The 16,206-nt window shown below is 23.3% G+C and overlaps 4 protein-coding genes across 4 annotated transcripts; 1 reads left to right on the forward strand and 3 right to left on the reverse strand. All coding sequences in view use genetic code 12, as the record gives it.

The window, feature by feature from the left end:
* Nucleotides 1-268: 268 nt before the first annotated feature.
* KGF55_003034 (ATP-dependent 5'-3' DNA helicase) lies at nucleotides 269-2,290 on the reverse strand (the record flags this gene model as incomplete). The annotated part of the gene is made up of 1 exon (XM_051757784.1): nucleotides 269-2,290. One exon carries the CDS (start codon nucleotides 2,288-2,290, stop codon nucleotides 269-271), a length of 2,022 nt encoding a protein of 673 aa, XP_051614475.1.
* A 480-nt stretch (nucleotides 2,291-2,770) lies between these two features.
* Nucleotides 2,771-3,142, reverse strand: KGF55_003035 (uncharacterized protein; the record flags this gene model as incomplete). The annotated part of the gene is made up of 2 exons (XM_051757785.1): nucleotides 2,771-3,066; nucleotides 3,139-3,142. The coding sequence occupies 2 exons, from the start codon at nucleotides 3,140-3,142 to the stop codon at nucleotides 2,771-2,773; spliced, it is 300 nt and encodes a 99-aa protein (XP_051614476.1).
* A 271-nt stretch (nucleotides 3,143-3,413) lies between these two features.
* KGF55_003036 (uncharacterized protein) lies at nucleotides 3,414-8,069 on the reverse strand (the record flags this gene model as incomplete). The annotated part of the gene is made up of 1 exon (XM_051757786.1): nucleotides 3,414-8,069. One exon carries the CDS (start codon nucleotides 8,067-8,069, stop codon nucleotides 3,414-3,416), a length of 4,656 nt encoding a protein of 1,551 aa, XP_051614477.1.
* A 4,127-nt stretch (nucleotides 8,070-12,196) lies between these two features.
* KGF55_003037 (uncharacterized protein) lies at nucleotides 12,197-15,613 on the forward strand (the record flags this gene model as incomplete). The annotated part of the gene is made up of 2 exons (XM_051757788.1): nucleotides 12,197-12,211; nucleotides 13,322-15,613. The coding sequence occupies 2 exons, from the start codon at nucleotides 12,197-12,199 to the stop codon at nucleotides 15,611-15,613; spliced, it is 2,307 nt and encodes a 768-aa protein (XP_051614478.1).
* Nucleotides 15,614-16,206: the final 593 nt, after the last annotated feature.

The raw sequence follows: 16,206 nt of genomic DNA on the forward strand, positions 1-16,206 counted from the left end.
AGCTTTGATTACATGTATGAGTACCAGTAAAAATTCTTCCAATCATATTCTGACGAAACACTTTTTAAGATTTCATTTTAGTAATTGGTTGCAAATTGAATGAAAATTGGTTGCATTTATATTTAACCGTGACTTTGTGTAACAAAAATTGATGAAACAAATCGCGAGATTCAAAGTTTCACAAAAAAAAGCTTGAGAATTGAAAATAGATCAATTCAATATCACCGACTTAAAGTTAAGCAAACTACTTATTTAAATTTAATTCAATTCAATTTTCTAAATAATCATCAATGTTTGGATAAACAATTTCATAAGGTTCAACTTCATTATCTTCATAACCATCTTCAACATATTTACTCCAATTTTTTAAAAACTTAAAACCTGAATCATTCATTAATTGTAAATCTCCTATCACACATAATTGTCTTTTAGCTCTTGTTATTGCAACATTTAATCTTCTTTCTTCATTCAAAAATCCAATTTCTTTTGCATCATTTGATCTAACTAATGTTAATATTATTATTTCTTTTTCTCTACCTTGAAAACCATCAACTGTACTTATTTCAATATTATTTGAATTTATTTGTTTTTTTAAAATTTGTACTTGTGCTGAATAAGGTGCAATAATTCCTATATCTTTTGGTTCAACACCTAGTTCTAATAATTTATTTACATGAGCTTTTACTATTAATATTTCCATTTCATTATATTTTGAATCACCTATTGAATCTAATTTTTGTTCTGGAAAATCACCACCTTGAGTATCATACCATATACATTTTAAATTAGTTTCATCACTTGATTCAACATTTGGTAAATCAGATATTGTTATATTTTTTACTGATTCATCACTAATTAATTTATTTTCATATAATTGCATACTTGGAAATTTCATTATACTATTGTTCATTCTATATTGTATATTTAATAAATTTTTGATTTTTTCACCATTTGGAAATTTAATAATTCTATCGAATAAAGTTTGTCCTAATATCGAATCTTTATTCATTAGTGTTGGTGGTAGTTGCATGTTATCACCTGCAATTACTAATCTTTTAAAATTATTGTTAATCAACAAAGGAATCCAACATTGAGGTTCCATGGATTGTGAGACTTCATCAATTATAATAGTATCAAATTGGACTTGACTTTGTTTTAAGATTAATGAGCCAGCTCCATGTAATGTTGAACATACAACTTTCGCACCATTTAATAATTCATATATGATTTTCCTTTCTCTTTGTATCAATTCTTTCTTTAACATTTTTAATTCTTGATATAAAGCTTTTCTTTCTGCATACCTTTTTGTTTTTTTAATCTTACTAAGGGTAGATTGTATATCCTTTTCAAGATCTTGGATCACTTCTTTACCATATGACTTCGATAATACATCAAGTGAATGTTGTAAATTCACAGGTAACAATCTAGCGGGATGACCTATTCTGATTAATTCATTTGATTTATAATTCTTACCTAATCTTTCCAATATTGTATCAACCGAAATATTTGACGGACCACAAACTAAAATTTTTTCTCCTTTCTTTGTTAATTGCTGAATCAATTCGATTATAGTCATTGTTTTGCCAGTCCCTGGAGGTCCGAATATAATTGAGAAATTTGATTGATTAATTGAGAAATTAATAGCATCTTTTTGAGATTGATTTAAACCGGAGTTAAAGAAATCAACAATTGGATCAGTATTTTCTCTTATGTTGAATTTCGACCCACCTAGTAGAATTCTATGTATATCATTTTGATCAGATTCTTGTAAATTTATTACTTTATTCATTGTTTTAATCATTCTATCATAAGTGATTGAATTTGCTAATTTTACAATCCACAACTTTGAATTATCATTTGTGTTGTTATAAAGTACTAAAGTTTTGTCATCATTGATTGATCCATCCACTGATAATGTAACTTGTTGATTTGTAACTTTTACAACAACTGCTTCAATCGCCAATTCATCTTCATCTTTATCCCCATCCGTGTTTTTCTTTTTATTCTCCTTCTTACTTTCCTTAATCATCTTTGCAATCTTGACAATATCTCCAGTCTTCATTGTACTTGTATCAATCTCTCCATTGGCAATAGATTTATCTAATTGCAATTCTAAAATTGTTTTACCACTGATACCAGTTCTAACATTGGTTATATTTAAATTTAAAATTGCATAACCCAATTGGGCTAATTTCTTTGGTGGATAAGAATTCAAATATATGGAAGTTTGATTTACATCTTCTTCTTGTTCTTTTAAAATCTCATCTTTAAATTTATTGAAAAGTTTCATGAAGTTAAGTGAAAAAAGAGTAATATCTGATAATTTTTACAAATGTTTGAATCAATTTTCTTTGAAATATTTTCAAATTTATCAATACAAAAATATATAATTAAAATTTCAGGCATCTTTGATTCTTAGGTTGTACAATTATTTGATTTTCGATCATACTGATTCGATACCATTCATTGTTTTTCATGGATCTAATGATAATGATCTGTTTTACATTCGTTGCAAAATAAGTAAGAGGTTTATAATTCACAATTTTTATGCAGGACCCTGATAATCTAGACAATGACTGAACAGTTGAACTCTAATTCTCTACTCTTACTACCCTCTAAAGGTCCAAACCAAATAAGTTAAGAACTTTAATTACGTACATTACCTTTGTCCTTGTGATTTGGCGATATATCACCTATTTAAATTCCAACTTATTACAAAACCTACTCAAATAAATACAAATTCCTCCCTTATTCACCAAATTTACCAATACTATTTATGTAAATAATCATCAATATCTCTACCAGTTTGATCTTTTAAAATTTTATTACTTGTTGTTCTTAAATTATCTAATATTAAATTTTTTTGTTTAAAATATCCTGAAAATTTTAAAATTGAAACTAATTTATCATAACATAATTCACCAAATGATAAATAATTACCAAACCAACGTCTTATATCTATTGAATTAAAATTCAGTATATCAAATTGTAATCCTGTATTTCTATGAATTCCTGCTAATATTATTGATATTAAAACTAAATCTATTCCATAATGTGTTAGTCTTCCTAACTTTAAAACTTTTTGTTAGTATATCAAATTCAATAATCTCAGATATTCATTAGGCTTTAAACATACACTCATCTTTGTAGTAATTTGTTGTGTTGAATGGTGGTTTGGACTTGTTATTTAAATATGAAACGAAAGATTAAAATTAAGATTAAAAAAATAATGTTTATCTATTATCTCCTGCATATTATTAAAACCTATACCAATTGAGATAAAGTTCTGTATGAGGTAAATCATCAGTAAATTTACAATGTAAATGTATAACTTTAAGACGTATTTCTAAGATGATGCTACAACTAATAAATGAGATATTCAATTTTCTTAACAAATTTTTAATGCAAATTATTCAATTACTTATATAACTATGTAATCTTTTTAAATTATCTTTAAAATCACCATTTGACCAATTTTCAATTCTTTTACTATTACTTACTCCAAATCTTGAAATAATTTCATTAAAATTTAATTTTAATTGATTATTAAAAATAGTGTCCTCCTTATCTTTATCTTTTGCATCATCTTTCACTACAAATTCATTACTTAATAATGATAAATCACATAATATACCAAATCTAGTAATTAATAAATCAGATCCATGATCAATAGATTGTAATTTATATATAAATTTTAAAATTGAAGATTTTAATTTTATATTAATAAATTTTGAATTTAATAAATTTAAAATTGATTCAATAAAATAAGAATTTAATAAATTTAAATTTTCCTTGGAATTTATTCCCTCAGTTATATTTTCAATTAACCAAATTAATTCTCTATAATAAAATTCAGTATCAATAGCTTTAAAAATTGAATTATATAATGGTATTTCAATTTTATTTAATTTTGGATGTGATAATATATAACGACATGTTTTTTCATATAAGAAATGACCAGGATTTGATAATATTGGTATAAATTGAGAATATATAAACCAAATTAAATTTGAAATTTTATAATCTTGTTGTAGTGTAAAACATATAGTTGATAAATAAATTTTAAAAATATTTTTATCTTTAAAAAATTGATTTAATTCATCGTCTAATGATACCAAGATTTTATTTAATATAATATTTGTTATTTGTTGATATTGATTATTTGATATATTTGAAATTATAAATTGTAAAATTCCTGTATCTATTAAATTTTTGATATTGAATACACTAGCAATACTTCCATCTTCTAATTTTTTAAATTTTAAAATTTCTTCATTATTTAATATAATCATTATTAAAAATTCATAATTATAAGTTAATTCAAATGACTCTTGGTGGTACTCTAAAGATTCAATTTGTTCCCATAATTCTAAACCTTGATTTAATTTAGGTAATGAAAATTCTTTAATATTAAAACTATTTTCAATAATATATTTATTTAAAGTAACAATAAATTCATTATTCTTTTTTAAAATTAATTTATCCATTTCAAATAATTCATTATTTGGTTTTAATTCACTAAATTCCCAATTTGAAACTTTTTTAATCCATGAGATTGAAATTTTTGATTCCATTATTTTTAAAATTTGAGAAATCAATTGATCATCAATATTATTTAAACCTTGATATTTTTCTAATAAAATTTCCATATTATTTAAATTTGATAATTTTGAATGATCAAAATTAAATAATATATATAAAATAAATGATTCAAAATATCTTTTTTGAATTTGATTTTTTGATGTTGGTATATCATTTAAACTTTTCAATGAAATTAATGAAATTTGAAATAATTTTTGAAATTCAATTTTCCGTTTTGGTGCAATAACTAAAATTTTAATCAAATATTTTAAATAAATTGAATCATCATTATTTATAAAATTGGAATTTAATATAACTTCAATTTGAGTATTTAAAACATTTGAAGGAATTAAATCCCAAATTTTAGAATTTAATAAATAATCTCCAAAATTTTTTAAAAATTCATCAAAATTTGTTGAAAAGACCTTTAATTCAGCAAATGATTTAGTAATATATAAAATAGATTTATGTAACCATATAATTAATTCTTTTTCTTGAGGAATTTTAGATATATAATCAATAAAAATTGGATTTAATGTTTGTTTAAATTCAATTAATTTTAATACTTGTTCAATATGTTTATTTTCTTGTAATGATAAAATTACCAAAATTTGATTCCAATTTGAAACGATATTTTCGTGTAATTGTTTTTCAATTATTGAAATAACGGAATTGAGAAAATTTGTTGGTAATTCTAAATTTTGTTGAATAATAGATGATGCAAGTAGAATATTAAGTTCATCATCTTCAATGTTTTTATCCAACAACTTATTAGCAATATTAAAATATTTATTAATTAAATTTGGTAAAATTCTAAAATCTTTGTTTGACACGATCTCATTTAATATTTGATTTAATTGATCTTCAGATAAGGATATCAAATTTGAATCAATAATTTGAGAAGCTAGTTTATCATTTGACAAAGCACAATAAAATTGATCAAAATTAACGGACAATTTACGTTTAACAAATTCTGACAAAATAGCATCATCTTCAACATTACTCAAAGATTGTACTTGTTCATCTTTTAATGTCCAAAGAAATTCATGATACTCTGCTGAACCATTTTTTAAATTTTCACAAACAAATTCAGCTAATGAATCAGTATCAACGTTTGATAAGTTTTGAAGTATTTCATTATAATATTCTCTTTTAGAAACATCAAAAATTATATTTTCCCATACCAATTTTGAAGCAAAATAATTTTGTACTCTTGCATCACTATTTATTAAATAATTATAAATTATTGGGAAAATTATATCATTTAATGAATTTGTTTGATTAAGTAAGTATAAAATTGATAAAAATTCAGTATTTGAAGTTATGATTTTATCTTTTAATAATTTTGATAAATTTAGTTCCTTATTTTCATAATTGAAAGCAATTTCCAAGATTGAATTATCATCTAAATTCGATGAAATATTAGTAGAATCAAGATTGATATTTTGAAATAAATTCCTCAAGTCTTTTTCATTATTACCAAAAATTATTAAAAATTTAAAAAATCTTCCCAACCACTCTAAATTTTCATCATTTTGTTCAATAAATTTAAATTGTTCAAGTAATGTAATAATAAAAATACTTAAATCATTATATTTTAAATGTGAAATATCAAGATATTTATAAGGAGTTCTAATACATCTTGAAATAGTTTCATCAATCATATTCCAAAACTTGGTGGACATTGATGATGAATTTATTGAATAAATTAATGATAATATTGGAGTTATTAATAAATTTTCATTAAATAACATTTTATCTTGACTTAATTTATTAATTAAATTATAAATTTTTATAATATAATTTTTTGATAAATTTGAATTTGATGATAATTTAATTAATGTTGTAAAAAATGAATTTGAATTATTTAATTTATTCCACCATTTAAAATCTTGATTTTGTAAATTCATATAAATATCTAATATTGATAAATCATATTGATTTATTTCTGTTTTTGAAACTATATTTGATACTCCATTTGAAATTAATTTTTGTAATGATATTTGATTTGTTGAATTTGGTTTTAATGATTCATATTTATTTATAATGGTTAATGCAGTTAATTTAATTAATTTTGATGAATTATGCTTTGAAAGTAATTGAACATAGGAACTTAATTCTGGAAGTAAATTGAAAACTGTATATAGTAGTTCTTGTCTAATATTAACAATTTGTAAAATATTTTCTAATTTTATTAATATGTACATTATTAATTGTAAAGTCAATTGAACAATTAACCCTTTATCTGAATTTAATCCAGCCACCAAAACATTTTTCAGTAATGGTGCAAAAACAATACTTTCAGTAATCAATTTCGGATCAAATTTTGTAAATTCTAAATTAATATCAAATTTTGGTAATTGTAATTGTAAAATATTTGAATATAATAAAACATGAGATATCCACCAAGAAGTTAAAGAAGGATCATTATATCCTCCACCATGTTGTACTAAATAATTCATATAAGGTGGAATTAATTCTTGACAACTACCTATTATTTTTGTAATAAATTGAATTTCTTTATTTGAATTTGTTGGTTTTAAACTTGTTAATAAAGTATAAATTAATTTATTTGCTATTTTAAAAGTCTTGTTGTTTATATCAATTTCAACACCAATATTTGAATTTTCAAACCATATTTCATCATTTGGGAAAACAATACCATTTTTATAATCTGTTGTTAATTTAATCATAAATTCCATAAAAAATGGTTCTTTTATTTTTGTCAATAATGTTTGAACTTTAAACATAAAATTATCATTTAAAATCTTACATTTTTGAGCCTTTTTAAAATTTATTTCATCTAATACTCTATTATTTAAAAATTGTATTAAATTTTCTAAAGTTGATAAAGTATCATATTCAATATATTTCCAAATATTTCTAGTAATTTTAAAATTTAATAATAAATCTAATCTATTAATATAATTTAAATTTGAACAAAGATTTATCCAAAATTTTAAAAAATTACTTCTTATTGAATAATTATCATTTATTTCATTTTCAATTTCAATCTTTGTTGGAATTAATAATTTTGGTAATACAGGTAATGATAAATCAAATTGATTCATGAATTCCATACATATCACGTAATCATAACTTACTAAATGATTTAATAATCTAATTGTTGGATTTGTTGATGATGGTTTTAAACTTGATAATGCTCTATATATGATTTTTAAATAATTAATTAAAATATCTTTTGATGTATCAATAATGATTTGTCGTTGTGATAAGAATAAATCTTTTGATTCATTAATCATGAAAAGTATATTATTCAATTTATTAGTAATTTCAACAAATTCTTTATGATTATTTGAAGAGGAATAATAAGACCATATTGGTAAAATTTTACCAAGATTTCCATATTCTATAAATTGAATTAAATTTTGAGTATCATTTGTTTCTAACACTTTATTCAATTGATCTATTAGTTTATAATCAACATTAACTGATGAATATGTTTTCCTTTTCTTTATATCTGACATGACATGATTTTTGATTGGTTTTTTGGCTGCTAAATTTTATTTGGAGCGTGTTGTAAAAAAAAATAAAAGTTTTGAAATGTAAGAGAGATGCACTATCAACAGATTGGTAGCGGTCTGATGCAGATTAAGCTAAGATAGAGCCCACTTTAAATGAAAGCCAGAGTAGTCAATAATTGAGTGACTTGACTTGCTCCAATCTAGCTATAGCTCTGATACTAGTTTGGAGAGAGTTCAAGAATTAAAATGAGCACCAGTGAGTCAAAAGTTATACGACAAAATAATTTGATTTTGCAACAATTTTGGTACAAATTTTACAACTGTTTAAAAAATTCAATGAAGTTCGATACAACTTCTTTAATTTTCAAGGTAATAGAACTTTACAACTTTATTAAAGGCCAGCAGCTTTAACAAGAATCAGGATTCATTACGAGCTAACCTCAAAGACCCTATTAGCTATCAAGACTGGTGTGGCAAAAAAGTTGTTGAAGAATCACCATAATTACAACCGAGATTTCGAGTAACATCCGTACCTACATACAAACACAAGAAATCTACACAAATTCTCAAATCTGCAATTTTGGTGAAAAGAGATCAGCGAAATTCTTCAAACGTTTTAAAAGAGATCAAATTGAATCAAAATCAATTTGAGTTAATTATGTACCTTCACTAATCAAAGAAGAATTTCGATATACTAACATTGTGATGTTTTGTTTTGATCTTGATTTGATTTTTTTTTATTCTAAATTGAAGATAAAGCAATAAGAAAAACTAATTCGAAGGGCAAATTTTGTCTCAAAACTTTAAATCAAAAAATTAAGGAGTACTAAATAGTGAATACAAAGATCTCATTCTTTTTGAAATTGATCTACATATATTGCCTAATTTACATTAATAGCTGACGAATTATTTTCCCGCTACTTCGCAATAATTTGAATAATGTGGAAATGAATTAGGCTGAGTTTTACCTTTGATTAGTGTTTTTCCTTCAATAAACAAAGATCAAATTCTAAAAGATTTAAACTTTTTTAGTACTTCATGATTTTGTTTATCAATTTTACTCCTGATATCGCTTTATTGTTCTTGAATTTTTCCTAATTATCAAATTTCATATCTCTTTGAAATTTTTCCACAATTTCATCTATTATGTTTATTTTGGCATTGTAGCAACAAGGAATGAATTGAAAATCAAAAAATGAATCCCGAAAGTATTGGAAACAATATTTAAGAATAGTTACTTATACTAAATTTCTACTAAAATTTCATAATAAATCTCCGTGGGGAAAATCAAAATTGGGTAGAGAAAGTGTGTGAGTTTACTTAATTACTTAATTTAGTCTATTCTATGATTATTCTATTGTTTCTATTTCTAATAATATCGTGTTCTTCTTCTTATCTATTCCCTAACTTATATCTAATACTAAATTTTACCTAATTAGAAATATCGATAATCTATCGAACTCCGACCGAAATCAATAATACTTACAAAAGTACATACATACATAAATGAAAACTCAAAATACCAACCGAATGATCCTTCTCGGTCTATAACTTTGCTCATGTTGTTCTTCCTCTTTTTTGTGTTGTAGATTTTTGATATCAATTCGGACTTAGATTATTCGGGTATAAAATTTTGGTAACAAAACAATAACTTATTTTTACGAACAACTCAAGAGTTATCATGTCTTTCATATTTTACCCGAGACATACATAAGCCTACAAGTTAGAATAATACAAACCTACTTTACAAAATGATTTCGGTAGTTTCAAATTAGCGAAAGGTGGGGGAAGAACATGGTGGGTTGAAGTTAAATTAAGTGAAATACGGATATAAATGAAATATTATAAACGATTCAATAGCAACTACATATGAAGTAAATATATTTCTTTTTGTTTGACAACTAAATTTATGGGTCATGATTCGAGAGATTTCTTTTTATTCTTGCGATTTACTGTCAGTTGATTTAAGTCATTAGTTCGGAAGTGAAAAACGAATAGAATAGAGGGAATTGGATGAATGGTGTTGAAAAGAATTGATTTACATCTGTTATGCAAATGTATTAGAAAGATCATTCATTATTTTGATTTGCATTGATATACATGTCTGAAAAGTTTCTTCTCGAAGATAATCTCATTTGATGTTTAAATCTATTATCTAATTCTTTCAATTAATTCAGAAACAACAAGTAATAGGTACATTAATCTTAGTAATTTCATTGTACGCTTTATTGATAAATAAATATTGTTTCAAAAAATTTATTAAATTGAAATAAAAAACCTCTTAAGATATTATTAGGTTATACATGTAATATAAGAGAAATAATAATATGAAAGAACCCTTTTCAATCAAAAGAAAGGTGAATAATTATGATTACAATGTTACAATTTAAATGTAAAAATATCCCTATTTTATAAAGAAAACATACGATACAAACCAACTCCCCACCGAACATTCAATTTAATATAACCAATTAAGAATCGGAAAAAAATTGTGTATACTTAAAGCCAAAGTAACAACAATAATTGATAACAACAATCTTGGCTTAAGCAATTAAATAATTAAAAAATTTGGTATCAATCTATTGTCCTCTTTAATGCTTTTGTCTAAAGTAATATATCAATTCGTAACTTAACTGGAACTAACAATAACAACAACTCATCAACTAATTGTTTAAATTTCTAGGACAATAAAATTTTCTAATTAGTATGATGTAATTATACATTTTAAGTATTGCATGACAGATCAAATCAGTACATACTTAATAGAAACGAAAATGTCTTACATTACTGAATTATCACTTGTCTACTAATATTAGAAGAACGCCTAATAAATCTGTGCTATAGAATACTACAAAAGTACGTACGTCTCTTTCAAAACAATAAACAAATTGGGACAAACAAAACTTGGGTTTCAACTTCAATATTATTGCATAAATTTAAATAAACAATATGATAAGTATTATATCTAAATTTAGATCAAATTATCTATCTATCATATTGTTTATGTTTTTTCTTACTTAAAATAAACATAAAATTTCTCGAGGATTGATTGAAATTGAAAACTTTTTGTTGATAAAATTTAAACTTTAATTTATTTTCCAAATACGTACGTATTGATTTATATTTAATTACATCATAGAGATTTATTAAAGATCGGAGTAGTATCAGATTGACAAAGCCTACGTTTTATCTCCACTTACAACTTTAGTAGTGTTTAGCTTACGTTCCCAATTTCAAAAAAGCTAAGAAATCATACCATTATTTCAACTTGAAACTTTGAAACTTTCATACTCTTTTAAAACATTGGTTTGTATTTGTTATCATATATATTAATATGCAAATTGTTAACAACAACATAATTTTCACTTTACTACCAAACGTATATTATCGTGTACTATGAAACAAAAAAAATCAAAGTAGTGCATATACATAAAGTACAACACAATATAAAAATTCCAGCTGGTTAGTACACTACTATTTACTTACATAATAAGTTAAGTAAGCGTAACATTATATACAGGTATTTATATGCACACTATACTATTTTTTATTTTTTATTTTTTCCCCTCAAAATTTTAAAGATTAAAAAACAAAAAAAAAAATAAAATAGAAAAAAAAGGAAATTCTGCATATAATAATCTTAACTATGGAGCATCATACTTAACATAATACATAGTAATAAATAATTAAAGTAAATAAATATAAGTACAAAACCAAATCATTAATATCAATTAATTTTTTTGAATATTTTTACAACCAAATTTATCATTCAAATCAAAAAAGACAACCAACCAAGTTCATATTCAACTACTTATTCATTCAATTCCATCTTAAATCAGACAAGAAAACAAGTGTATTAATACAATAGATTATTTATTTCAAATTTTGTATTCTATAGTTAAAATCACTATTTGTATTAGTAGTATAAAGTTTAATCAAATAACTTAAAAAATAACAACAACAACAACAATTTCAATTTCAATTCAAAAAACTTAGAATTATCTGGACTTATCTAGACTCATCATACAGTTTTATATACAATTATCATATTCAAATCCAAAGTGAGATCATCATAGGTTGTTAAAAACTACTTTGAATCTCATAATCACCAAACATATAGTTCTAAAATTATGCCAATAGTAGAGGTACGTATTTTTTTTTTAATTCTTACATTGGTTTAATTCAATATCAATAATATCAATTCATTCCATATTCAAAGTCAAAAAGTAGATTCACTAATTCACTCATTCATTCATTTGTAGTTTACTTTTCAAACAAAGTTCGTATTTAGATAGTTTATTAATCACATACAAAATTTAATATATGGAGATCCGCACTACCAATTTATTTCATTTCAAATTTACTCAAAATAAACTTATCAATATTCATCCATACTAATGAAAACAAATAAGCAATTCTTTATACGATCATGGCTCATCAATTCATATACGAATATACCACAATTATATAAATTAGGTGGTACAAGCAAGTTCAAAACAATCATGATATTCATATGACAATGCCTTCCATATATCAATAGGGTCATTTAAATAATAAAAGTATTCATTAGCAGATTGAATGTATGATTGATTAAGTTCATAGTATTAAAAGCTTACTTACTATTAATACTTAGTAATAGCAATATACTTTTGAATTTGATCTTTGTGTACATTTCTTCCTGATGATAATTCCCGAGACCATTACACGACCAATTTTTTATTAAACTTACACAAACACATACAAAATGGAATTTTAATATGGTGAAAAATTTTATATTGTTTCTTTTATCGTGTGTGTTAATTTTTTAGTCAAATCCAAATAATCAGATCAAAATTTTTCATGCAAATAATGGTAACTTAAAATTTGTTTTTTATTACCGAATATTTACTTTACTATTATTATTAATTATTACTATAAACAGATTTATATAATAATTCACAAAACATTTGCATTCATAGAAAAGAAATATAGAATAGAAAGAAAAGAAAAATTTGTTTCATATTGAAATCCGAAATTTTCCAAATTTATTATATAAAGAATTGTTTAATAATCCAAGATAAATTATTATAATTATTATAATATTTATTATTAATCCAATTCTTTATATTTATTCAAATTTTCAACTGATAATTTTATTTATTATTCATGTTGTAATAATTCACTATACAAAGAAATTGATATTATTGATATATTCAAAAACCAATTTTTCATATTCAAATTCAAATTTACTAACTAATATTCCTTCTTTTTAATAGAATTTTAAAAAATTATTTAATAATAATAATACAAATAATACTAAACCAACTACTGCAATAACAAAAGCTAATATTACATCACATTCAAATTTAAACATAACAAGAAATTCATCACATCATCATTCTTCACCTGATTTTTTTGATTTAAATCAATCAAGTAGTATTGAAGAAAGTATAATATCTTCAATTATTTCCAATGATAATAATAATAACAACATTAAAAGTAAAAGTAATAATATGATAGAACATAATACAATTTCAAATCCAACTGAATCTTCAAATTCAACTTCCAATAATTCAACAACAACAACAAACCATTTCATTCCAAAAAATACATCTAATGCATCTTTTACATTTGATTCATCATTAAATGAATTATATCCAGATTTACCAAATCAATATAAATTAATAAATATATTAGGAGAAGGAGCTTTTTCAATAGTATATAAAGCAATTGATTTAAATTCAAATAAAATAGTTGCAATAAAAATTATAAGTAAGTCACATTTAACTTTAAAACAATTTCAAAATATTAAAAATGAAATTAAAATTATGAAAAAAATTCATCATCCAAATATTTTAAATTTAGAAAATTCTTTTGATACTCAAGATAATTGTTTTTTAATATTAGAGTATTGTAATGGTGGAGAAATTTTTAATAAAATTATTGAATATACTTATTTTTCAGAAATTTTATCAAAACATATTTTTAAACAATTATTATCAGCAATTGATAATTTACATAGATTAAATATTGTTCATCGTGATATAAAACCTGAAAATTTATTATTTAAAAAAATTCCATTTTTTCCTAGATCTTCAACACAGGATTTTAAATCAAATTTAAGAAAATCTGATGATGATAATAAACAAGATGAAGGAGAATTTAAAACTCATATTGGTGGAGGTACAATTGGTACTATTAAATTAGCTGATTTTGGTTTAGCTAAACAATTAATTGATGATGATCAATTTAAAGTTGCTTTAAAAACTCCTTGTGGTACTGCTGGTTATACTGCTCCTGAAGTTATAACATGTAATTCAAACACCACTAATTCAAAACATTTTACAAATAATAATAAAAAAAATCAATATTCAAAAGCTGTTGATATTTGGTCATTAGGTTGTTTTTTATATACTATATTATGTGGTTTCCCACCATTTTATGATGATGATTCAAATGATGTAACTATGAAAATTATAAAGGGAGATTTTGTATTTTTAGAACCATGGTGGGATGAAATAAGTATTGAAGCCAAAGATTTAATAACAAAAATGTTAAATATAAATCCTGAAAAAAGAATTACAATTGAAGAAATTTGGAATCATTCATGGTTAAAAAATGAACAAGAAATTGAATCAAGTGATTATTTTCAACAAAGTTATGAAGTTGATCATATTGAAGATATTGAAGATAATAATAGTAATAACAAAAGTGAATTAACTATACCAATGTCAAATCAACCTATTCTTTCACCAAGAGCTCGTGCTATTAAAACTGTATTTGATAATCCTGCAATGTTAGGAGGTGAAAATTTTAAAGAAGCTTCATCACAATTCATTGAACAAATTGAAGAAGATGAAGAAGAAGAAGATGCTGAAGGTTCAAAAGAAGTAGATTCAGATTCAGATGAAGATTCAGATGATGGAATAAATGTTGGAGGAGATCATTCAACTTTTATTCGTACACCATTCCCCAAAGAATTTAATTTACAAAATATTTTTAATAATAAAGAATTAAAACCAATAAATTCATCATCAAATAATTTTGAAGAAGATGATATTTATGATGATGAAGTTAGTGAATTAGATGATGAAATTGCAAGTTTACAATTAACTCCAAAATTAATAACAAGATCAAGAAATAATAGTTTAGCAAATTCAATTATAAATTCAAATTCTTCAAATACATCCAAAAATATTATAAGTCAACATCCACCACAAAACACTCATCAATTTCCATCAACTAAATTAATTCAAGATGAAATAGATGAAGAAGAATATTCAACAACAAATTCAAATTCAGATAATGAAATTTTAGAATATCAAACAAGATCTTCATCAATAATTTCTGGAATAAATGGTGATTATAAATTTACAATGAATTTAAATGATTCAAATTTATTATCAAGAAGAAAATCTTCTATAAAAAGATCAAGAAGTTGTTCAAATAGTAATGCTACAACAACAACAGCAACAGCAACAGTCAACAATACTACCACAATACCTGTTTCTTCAACTGGTTCAAGTTCAGGTCAAATTCATACAGTCAATGAAATAGAAGGTCAATAAACAACAACCCAACCAAAATCAAGCTATAGCATTTATTAATTAATTAACCCATCATTATATATATTTAGTTTCACATTTTTTTTTTTTCAGTTTTTATTTTTAAACTTGGGGTCATTTATTTATTATTATTATTATATATTAATATATCATTTATAAAAAAAAGATAAACTTTTATCTTAGTCTTTATTGGAAATATTAGTTAGTTAGGTTTTATATAGGTTTTATTTTAAATTTGAAATTCAATTCTTAATAAAAAATTCATCATATATGAAATTTGATCTCTGAAGTATTACATCAATTTGATGAGTTTTTAATTCAATGCTTTATTTAAGGAGTATTATCAATCATTAAAAGAATTCATCAATGTTTGATTGGTATACATACACTGCTCTATAAAATGAATTTGATAACTAATTAGTAATCATACTTAAACAGAAAAGAATCATGATTCAAATTTAAGAAGGATTTTACTTGTTTGCAAAAACATTATAAAGACTAATTTCAACTTTGTTCCCTCTCAAGTAGGCTCATTGTTTGTTGCAGAGTATCTGTCGTGTAGAAAAGAATGAATTACTGACATGAAATCGATTCAT

This window comes from Candida pseudojiufengensis (assembly GCF_024610245.1).
Source record: "Candida pseudojiufengensis strain CBS 10847 chromosome Unknown scaffold4, whole genome shotgun sequence".
Lineage (NCBI taxonomy): Eukaryota > Fungi > Ascomycota > Pichiomycetes > Serinales > Debaryomycetaceae > Lodderomyces > Lodderomyces pseudojiufengensis.